This window comes from Sinocyclocheilus rhinocerous, unplaced genomic scaffold (assembly GCF_001515625.1).
Source record: "Sinocyclocheilus rhinocerous isolate Xijiao unplaced genomic scaffold, SAMN03320098_v1.1 scaffold386, whole genome shotgun sequence".
NCBI classification, from domain to species: domain Eukaryota; kingdom Metazoa; phylum Chordata; class Actinopteri; order Cypriniformes; family Cyprinidae; genus Sinocyclocheilus; species Sinocyclocheilus rhinocerous.
In genome coordinates, this window is record NW_015647030.1 from 39,706 (window position 1) to 50,033 (window position 10,328).

At 34.3% G+C, this 10,328-nt stretch overlaps 1 protein-coding gene across 1 annotated transcript in view; it reads left to right on the forward strand.

The window, feature by feature from the left end:
• Positions 1-8,520, forward strand: part of LOC107708322 (WD repeat-containing protein 26) — a 19,211-nt gene extending 10,691 nt beyond the window's left edge. Inside the window, exons 6-14 of the mRNA XM_016512511.1 lie at positions 1,699-1,855; positions 1,935-2,073; positions 2,232-2,372; positions 3,895-4,014; positions 4,103-4,248; positions 4,337-4,415; positions 5,282-5,411; positions 5,492-5,686; positions 7,225-8,520. Coding sequence (XP_016367997.1) covers positions 1,699-1,855; positions 1,935-2,073; positions 2,232-2,372; positions 3,895-4,014; positions 4,103-4,248; positions 4,337-4,415; positions 5,282-5,411; positions 5,492-5,686; positions 7,225-7,250 — 1,133 coding nt within the window. The 3' untranslated portion in view covers positions 7,251-8,520. The remainder of the gene's footprint in view (positions 1-1,698; positions 1,856-1,934; positions 2,074-2,231; positions 2,373-3,894; positions 4,015-4,102; positions 4,249-4,336; positions 4,416-5,281; positions 5,412-5,491; positions 5,687-7,224) is intronic.
• The last annotated feature ends 1,808 nt before the right edge of the window (positions 8,521-10,328 follow it).

The window sequence follows — 10,328 nt, forward strand, 5'->3', positions numbered from 1 at the left end:
CGCCACATTGCAGAAATGTGCGTTCACAAATGTAGCCTATGTTGATCCAAATATGGAAAGCACTTTCGAATGTAATAATCTGAGGTTCTCTCCAGAGATGTTTTGCCACATTTCTGCAATTAAGGATAATTGCTGCGTAGTATGGGTGTTTCCTTTTGCTTGAACATCTTCAAGTGAGTGGTGGGGCAAACCGAAAGTCCAGCACTCTCCTACCTTCACTGCTGATACTGCGACTATTCTTGTTTGTATGTGTTCCTTCGCTGGCATTTGCTGCTTAATAACAAATTTGTCCATTCTGATGCTCAATTTGACTGAACTAATGGCTGCTGATGACTATTTAAATTGAATTCTGCCAAAGTGCGCGCTTGTAAGTGTTCGTAAAATGCATGACGTTAATTACGTGAGTACATAAGTCTGCTCATGTCTGAAAATAATATATGAAAAACAAATTGATTTTACATAACAAAAACATTCTAGCTTATATTTGTTTAGTACATTTTTAAATTAATGTATAAACTAAAATGAATTGTAAAACTGAAAGTTATTTTTTAATTGTGTTCAACATGGTGGGCCGCATTTGGATTTGTGACGGGCCGCCGGATGAGAACCACTGAATTAGATTAAATACGTGTACTTACTATAGTATTTGGTTTAGAATAGGGCTGCACGATAAATCGCATGCGATATTTAACGCGCATCTTATCAGTAAAGCCATTCTGTAATAGCGGTAAATCTCCATCACGTGCGGGCTTTCACATGGAGCAGCATTAACTACACAGAGCCGTTGTTCACTGACAAGCTGCACAAAACATGCGCAAAATATGATCGTGGTTTTGCGCAGCTTGTCAGTGAACAGCGGCTCTGTGTAGTTAATGCTGCTCCATGTGAAAGCCCGCACGTGATGGAGATTTACCGCTGATTAAAGAGCCGGCTTTACTGACAAGATGCGCGTTAAATATCGCATGCAATTTATCGTGCAGCCCTAGTTTAGAGTTTGTTGCGTGTAATTAAGCATAATTTGTTGTTATTACTATAGTAAGTACATGTAACTACACATTAAAATAGAGTAAACAATTATTGCTAACTTAACAAAAATATTAAAAATATATATATATTATTTATATTGTAATTTGTATTTGTGTATTACTTTTGTGTAATTTATTATTTTAATATACATTTTTATAATACTTCTATTTAAGATATAGTAAATATACAACTTGTATATGATTTAAGACACCTTTAAATAACTTTTTGCATTTTAGAATGGTTTACTTCCCTTTTGTTTTTTTTTGGTTTTTTTTACCTTTTAAGGACATTCCAAAATGGAAGTTTTGTCAGATTTAGCCCGTCCTTCTGCTGCCGCCATTTTTTTGCTGATTTATATAATATTTATACAATTTATATTATTTGTTATAATACTTTTATTATTAAAATTACATAAATATTATGAATCTTATAATAAATTATTTAAGACACCTAAAAGAAAACGTTTTGCATTTTTAAAATGCTTTACTTCACTTAATTTTAGTCGTTTGTAACTTTTAAGGACATCCCAGAATGGAGAATTTGTCAGATTTAGCTCATACTGTGTAGTGGCTGTTTTTCTCAAGTTTATAGACAGTCTTTTGCTATTTACTGTCAGTTTTCTATTATTTCATAACGTATGTCTGTATTTATAATTGTGTGTGGTTTTTTTAGCGTACCTGCCCCCCTCTGTAATGTTGCCCCCTCGGCGGCTGCAGACGCTGCTCAGACAGGCCGTGGAGATGCAGAGAGATCGCTGCCTTTATCACAACACCAAACTGGACTCCAGTCTGGACTCGGTTTCCTTACTGCTGGATCACGTCTGCAGCAGGTGTGCCGCGTTTACCCATTCTAACGCGCCCCTCCGTCCTCAGAGATTTCACATGCATCGTCTGCACTTGTGTTTGCAGGAAACAGTTTCCCTGTTACACGCAGCAGATCCTCACAGAGCACTGCAATGAAGTTTGGTTCTGCAAGTTCTCCAACGACGGCACTAAACTCGCCACCGGCTCGAAAGACACAACTGTGATTATCTGGCAGGTGGAGCCGGTGAGTGAAGACATCTGTCACATGCAGCAGAACATTTTTCTGTTTGTTTGAGCATCTCAAAAGTTGGCCATTTTTAAAGTGACAGTGACACTTTTTTGAGTTAACTTTGACACTCGTCAATCTCGAATAAATGAATGAATGTGCTCTCTCACACATAGGACTCGCATCAGCTGAAGCTCGTACGGACTCTGGAGGGTCACGCGTATGGTGTGTCGTATCTTGCCTGGAGTCCTGATGATGTTTACCTGATTGCCTGCGGTCCTGACGACTGCTCCGAGCTCTGGCTATGGAACGTTCAGGTAAACACTTTTTTAAAATTGTTTTATGTAATATGCATTGTTGGGATTCTAGCAAGAGATTTTCCAAATCTGGGCTGATCTAATGCTGCTTTCAAGTCATGATTGTGTAAGATGAAGAGCACACATGAACACATAGTTACCCAGATTTTCTTTGAGCTCAGGATATTCTGTCAAATGAAGAATCATGGCAGAAACAAATTGTTTTTTAAAAGTGTTAGAAATTGTAATGGTGGATGGGGACTATAATTTAGTGTGTATTGTTTACTGATGTACAATTGGTGTAAAGATGATAGGAAATGGAAGGATGATAGGAAGTTTAAAGTCCATGTGAACTGGAAGTTGCTGCTGACTTTATTTCAGTGTAGTGACGTATTTCCAGCTGAAACGGAATATTGAGGAGAGGGCGTGGTTTTATTTTTGCGCTCCTCCTCTCTGTCTCTCACTCATAGCAACCTAACGGTTGGAGGGGTGTGTTTGAGGATATTCTGCCCAAGCCTGACGGCATTCCAGAGTGGAAGCAAATGTTCAGATTTTGATTAAAGATGACCAAAACAAACCATTTTTTTAGCGGATTAACTTGCACGGATTAATTGTTCACATCAAGACTAGCAATGTGCGCTAGTAAAGTAAATAAAGTCAATTTTGATGTCATGCGGACTTTAAAACTACTCATTCAGCCACATTTGAGGCTTATTATCATTCACTGTGGCTACTTGGAAATGATAAAATACATAGACAAACATCTACTAGGTGTTTAAAACACAACCTTTGCTCTTCAATTTGTTGCAAGAAGCTTTTGTTGAAAGTGACAGAGAAAATATCAACATTGTCATTATTATTACAATATCCAAAATCTCAAGTATGATGTTTACTCTTTATTTTTTTTTTGCTTTTTTTTTTTGTTTTCAGCCATGACAGAATATACATTTATTAATAACAATTATTAAAATATGATTTTTAAAACTGATAATTTTTTATTTAAATCATTTTTTATTTTTTTTTATTAATTTTTAATTAATTAAAAATATTTAAATTTATTCCAGCAGTGTTATCCTACTGTCTTTAAATTAAATAGTTATTTTCTTTAAAAGTAATGAAATTATATTTATTAAAATTAATTAATATAATTAGTTTTAGATTTCGATTTTTAATAATTTTATTTTTTGTGTCAAATTTTATTTCATTATTAATTAATAAATTATTAATTTCTGGTTCTTTTTTCTTTTAAATTAAAGTTGAAATACTTTTTTATTTATAATTTTTAAATAAATATTGTTAAATTGTGTTAGTCATGTTACCATTGTGTTATTTTTTTTTATCTTTAAATTAAATCGAGTAATAAATATCAGCTTTATTTTGGCAATTGGCCACCCTGTTCTCCAGGTTAACAGCATCATACATAAAAAAAAAAAAATTATTGGTTAACTGCTAATCATGAATTTCCACTCAAGCATTTTAGATGCAGACTTCATTTTTTAGCTCAGCTCTGACCTCTGACTCTCATCTTCCACCTGGTGGTCAGACAGGAGAACTGCGGACAAAGATGAGTCAGTCTCATGAGGACAGCCTGACCAGTGTGGCCTGGAACCCTGACGGCAAGCGCTTCGTTACAGGAGGACAGAGAGGGCAGTTTTACCAGTGTGTAAGTTCAGAACGAGAGTAAAGAGGTTTGATTGTCAGGATTTGCCAGGCTACCCTTTAGTAATGGTTTGTTGGCTGTGATTGGGCAGGATCTTGACGGAAACCTGTTGGAGTCGTGGGAAGGCGTGCGTGTGCAGTGCCTCTGGTGTTTGGCCGACGGCCGGACTGTTCTCGCCTCTGATACGCACCAGAGGATCCGTGGATACAGTTTCGAGGACCTAACAGACAGAAACATGTAAGCAGCTGTTCGACTCGATCATCAGATGCGCCTGAGTTTTGAAAACTGTGTCTGACCTTTTCGCTTCTCTCTGTTCATACTCTAGAGTTCAGGAGGATCATCCTATAATGTCTTTCACTGTTTCTAAGAATGGAAGATTAGCTTTGTTAAATGTAGCAACTCAGGTAAGCGTACATGTCTCAAACGTGTTACATCGTTATTTCAATATCCAAAATGTTGACTTTATTTTTTAATTAATGTTTTTAATAATAAAAGAATAGAGTTTTTTTAAATCATAATAATCAGAAACTTTTTATTTGGAATTTTTTCTGATTATTATTTTTTTTTTCAAATTCTTTAATTTTCAAATTAATTTTCACATTATTTTTTTTATTTCAGTTATATTATCTTATATATTTGCTACCTTTCAATTAATTAATGTAATTTAAAAAAAAATGTAATTGTTAAAAACATTTTTCAAATTCATTCATTTTCAATAATTATTGGGATTTTTGTGTTATTTTATTACAGCAGTATTCATTGAAATAGTGCAATTGTTTTATATAATTTAATAATAATTGTTAAATATTGCTAATTATTAAAATTGTATTTCAAATTTTTCAAATTAATTTTTTCAGTTATTTTTAAATGCTTTCTAATAATATTTTATTTTAATTTAATTTAATAATAATTGTTCAAAATTATTGCTAATTATTAAAATAAAATTTCAGAATTTTCAAATTCATTTATTTTCTTCACAGTTATTTTTGAGAATAGTGTTATTTTATTGCAGCAGTGTTACTCTTACGGTATTTACTATATTTAGGTGAAATTGTGTGATGTTTTATAATTAAATAATAATTACAAAATATTATTAATAATTCCTAAAATTATTTTTCACATTTTTAAAATTCAAAAAAAAAAATTTTTTGAGAATATATTGCAATTAAATTGTATTGCAATAATGTTTTCCGTCCATTATTTACCATCTTTAAATGACATTGTTGTACACTGTTGTCCTAACCAAATGTCATGTTTGTTCGTAACGCAGGGCATTCATCTCTGGGACCTACAGGACCGTGTGTTGGTCAGGAAGTATCAGGGTGTGACACAGGGTTTCTACACCATTCACTCCTGCTTCGGTGGACACAACGAGGATTTCATCGCTAGCGGCAGTGAAGGTACTTTGGTTTATTCCTCAGCTTCTTTCTTCAGGTGCGTTTCATATGAATCGTTCTCACTCAGTCTTGCTGTCTCTCAGATCATAAGGTATATATTTGGCACAAGCGCAGCGAGCTGCCGATCATGGAGTTGACAGGACACACGCGCACAGTGAACTGTGTCAGCTGGAACCCCTGTATTCCCAGTCTTATGGCCAGCGCTTCTGATGACGGCACAGTCCGTATCTGGGGACCCGCACCCTTCCAGGGCGCACAAGAGCTGGACGGCCTCAATGGTACACACATGCTATCCAATCACAGAACAAACAGGAAGTGTAATTACACTGAGAGATAGAGCTTCCATTCTTCAGATTCATTGATGATAATACAAGCATCTATAATCTGAGTTTATTAAGTTTCAATAATGTTCTTAAAATCAGCATGACTTAATACACATTCCTTGTCTCATTGTGCGTGTATTATGCATTTAAAAAACATTGTCTTATTTTGACATTTTAAAAATGAAAATAAGATAAATTTAAAAAAATTTCCTGACTTCCAAATATCTGTCATATAGACAATTATACAAATATATTTATATATTTATATATTTTTTTTGGGGGAAATTTTTTTTTTTTTTTTAAATAGTGTTGTTATTTTTATAACAACAAAAATAACAATTACAATAATTATATAATAACAATTATAATTTAACTATATTGTTATACTTCCAACCACCTGCTGTATAAATCTCCTCACAATCCAGTATATTTTATAAATAAATTCATTAATTGGAACTTTTTTTCTTTCTTTTTTTTTTCAGATTTAAAAAAAAATGTTTTTGGAAAATATTGAGTTACTGAGTTATTTTATTGCAGCATTGCACCATTTTTTTTTTTACATGTGCTCTAATTGAATGTCCCGTTTCATGTTGAAATGCATGTTACAGAAATAAAATGTCTTGTGACTCCTTTTTTTATGTTGGATTTAAACAGTTTTGAAACACTATTTAACTACTTAGTTACAGTTTAATCTTATTTGAGGTTGTTGGACATTCAGCCAGTAGTGCATTACGTATCATTGAGTCATGAATGCAAAATCTAGCGTTGTCTTTGGTATAAGGAACAGAGACTATTTTGTCACTGTAATATTTCTAGAGAATGAGACTTACAAAAGCCCAATTGTTGTCAAACAAGTTTTTTCACTGTTCCGATGTGACTGAAGTTTTTGTACCAATGAATAGTTGCACTGTTTAGTCATAATTTAACAGGGATAGATTTTTATTTTGTTAGTGCAACACTCTCCTAAGGAACAGTCTGGAAAAAATCAAGTAACCATATCTTAATTTGTTTCAATGTGTTTTTGTGTTGTTTAGTTTTTTTTGTGTGCGAGTCTAAATCACTCTTATTTTATACACTATTGTTCAGAATTTTGTATTTTTTTTTTTTTAAATAAGTCTCTTTGTGCTCACCAAGGCTGCATTTATTTGATCAAAATTACAGTAAAAAACTGTAAAATAGCTAAATATGATTACAATTTAATATAACTGTTGTGTATTTGAATATATTGTAAAATGTAATTTATTCCTGTGATGCAGAGCTGAATTTTCAGCATCATTACTCCAGTCTTCAGTGTCACATGATCCTTCAGAAATCATTCTAATATGCTGATTTGCTGCTTTTGCAGAACAGTTGTGCTGCTTCATATTTTTGACAAATACAAACTTTAATAGAACGGCATTATTTGAAACAAATCTTTTGGAACATTATAAATGTCTGTACTGTATAATGTCTGTTTCGATGAATAAAAGTGGATTTTTCTCTCCTTTTCTCAGAGAGTTGCAGCAGTATGGACAGTTGATGGCAGCCCTGGAACAGATGACTTGTCGCATGGAAAAATGCGAAATCCAACAGAGAAAAACACGATTACAGCATTGTCCTCCTCCACAACGACGCACGAGTGCAAACGCGAAAGACATCCAGAGCCTGGCTTTCAAGAGTCCGGAGGCAGCAGAGACCCGACGCTGATCCGACCCGCTTCCATACCGACGGATCTGATCTCTTTCCCTCCACGGGATTCCCACGGCTGTTCCCATTGTTACCCTTTCATTAGTCCTGAAGACGAGAGCTGGAGCGCCCGGGCGGGTGTAATGTTCTTCTCTCTCTCTCGCTCTCGATCCTCCAGACGAAGCACTTTTAAAAAAAAGAAATACTAGTCCTAGCAATTCTCTCTTTCGTTCCTTTAGCAGTTGATCAGCTTGGGCTTTAGTGTTGATGATGGAGTGCTGTCGTTTTTCGGTTTAGTTTTTTAAATCTTTCAGAACACAAATGCATTGGTTTCAACCGGACTCCCACGCATCAGCAGGGGGTCAGAGGTCGCCGTTTCGATCTCTGTGAGTTTGAGTGTTCGACTGAATTCTGCTTCGGCCTGTAGCACAGCCGTGTGTGTTTGTATGTGAGTGTGTGAGTGTTCAAATGTGCCTAAAGTTGGTGTACGTTCGCATGTGGCACTGTTTTCACACCAGCGTGAGTGTGTCCCTTGTTTAGCCGTACGAATCATTTTAACAGCCCCAGAGACCTTCATCTGTGGAACAAAAACTTGAGAACCATTTTGTATTTTTTTCTCTTTTTTTTTTTTTTTTTAAAAGAAAGCTGTTAGAGAAGTTCCTTGTTTTCACCACTTACCTTAGAGGTGGCGTTCGGGAGAGAGACTTTGTTATATTAGTACAAAATTCAATTGACTTTGAGGGCGAAAACGCACAGCTTTAAACAGAAAGATACTGTGACACTCAAAGTGTCAATCAGATATTCGGCTCCTGATGAGGAGTTTTGTGGCGTATAAATGACCTATGCAGCAACGTTTGAGCTGAGAGCCCCGTATAATGTTTCTTGAAGCAGCCATACCAGCATTAGAATAAACCGTCTCTGACCGCACTACATATCCACGACGATTTCATCCTGTGCGCTAGTTCAGTTATGTCCACTCGGTCACGTTCCCTGAGCTGTTTACACCAAATATCCGGCTTTTGAATCCCATTTTTGGAGAGAAATATTTGCTATGGACTGATATTAAATGTTTGAAAAGAAATGCTTTTCTGCCTGTTTTTATGGAAGTTTTTGTTACTTTCTTTGGTTTACAATATTTCATTTTTGCTTTGTTTTTTTTTGGTCGACTTTATTCTCTGTATCATTATATTAAACTATAACCAGATAAATTGTCTCCTTTTTTTTATTTTTTTAATCTTTTATTTAAGCATTATTAGCATTCTTTCCATTTAAAAAAAATAGTTGCATTAACCATAGTTTTAATGACATCCACATATGCTTTCCGCAGTCATAAGATGGTGCTAAACCTTTGCCTCGCAGGTGGAAGTTCAATCGGAAATCCAAAGTATCCAGAAAAACACTTCTCTAAAGTTACATCACTTTATTATAGAGACATTTTCATCCTCGCCAACTTGACAGCTCGTGGAAATCAACATAAAGCAATTATTTGAGAGCAATTCATGGATGATTTTCCAGTTATTCAAGATATCGAATGGCTTTGAATTGGTCAGCAACATCTGCCTGTTTTGGTTTTCATTGAATTTTGCCTGTTTACTTGAGGACCGTTTTGTGCCATAAGCAAAAAAAAATTAGAATAAAATCTCCACAATAATTGGTCGCTGCTCGGACCAGGCTGATGCTTGTGCACTGTGACACATCTTTGCTGTTGATTTAGCTGATCTGAGAGCGGTTTCTTTGGCTATTCCTCCTCCTCGTCATTTTAAAGAACTAAAACTAGCCTGCTCGTTACAGCAGTGGACGTATTAGTAATGCGTATGATGATGGGGGTAGTATTGTTACTCTTGTACTGTGGGGTTTGTGTACTCTACTAACCATATGCAAGAGGGTCTCTCTTTTCCAGCTAGCTGCAGGTGTGTTGCTCTCATGTTCGACTGTGAATCAGACGTGTGAGAGGTTTCCTTCATGATAACTGCTCCTGTACGAAGGGCATCCATTTGCATTAAATGTGTTATTTCAAAAGTGATTGTACTGTTTTGTATTGTTGTGTAGGAGATGTGTTATGTATGCATATTTTCAATAAAGCATTCAGGGTTTTGAAACATAATGAAGCATTTCGTCTGGCCTGCATGGGTTAAACTGTGACCAATTCCTAACTCTTTACAGAATATTTGGTTACTTTTGTGAAAGAAAGTACTTCAAAAAGTGGTACCATGTAATAGTAATAGATGCAGATGGTACAGTAAAATTACCGTCATATACAATGATTTTTAAATGATACTAGAATCTAGACTACAAAGAATACTGCTTTTATAATACCATTAAGAAAGGAATTGATTTAATTTTTTTTGTAAACTAGTTAATTTTCTTTTTTTATTCTTGATTACATTTCTAGGTTGGTTTGTTACATTATTTTTATTATTTGAAAAAATTTTTATTAAAATAATATGTAAACTCAGATATAATTCCAATATAACAATAAAACTGATATAGTTAGAACAATAAACATTATTTACACAAAAATTACAAATAAAACAAAATGCATACATAAAACCCATAATGACAGTAATGATCAAAAGTAACTGTAAAAATAAAATAAATCTTATGTTTTTAATGTAATCATTTAATACAGAACATGGATTGCAGACCACTAAATAAATAATTCATTCATTCATAAACCAAAGATAAACAGCGAAAAAGAAAACGTACAAAATCACATAGGCTACATAAAATCCTACCAAATTAATAAATAAACGAACGAATAAATAAACAAACAAATAAATAATTTAATAACATTTTATAAAAAACACCAAAATGACAGCAAACAGCCCAAGTTTTAATAGCTTTTTTTGTTACATGTACAAAGTTTTAAAATAGATCCTCCTAAATAAGTTTTAAACGCGGCTTTGATTACGCGTGTTTGCGTGCCAGCGTC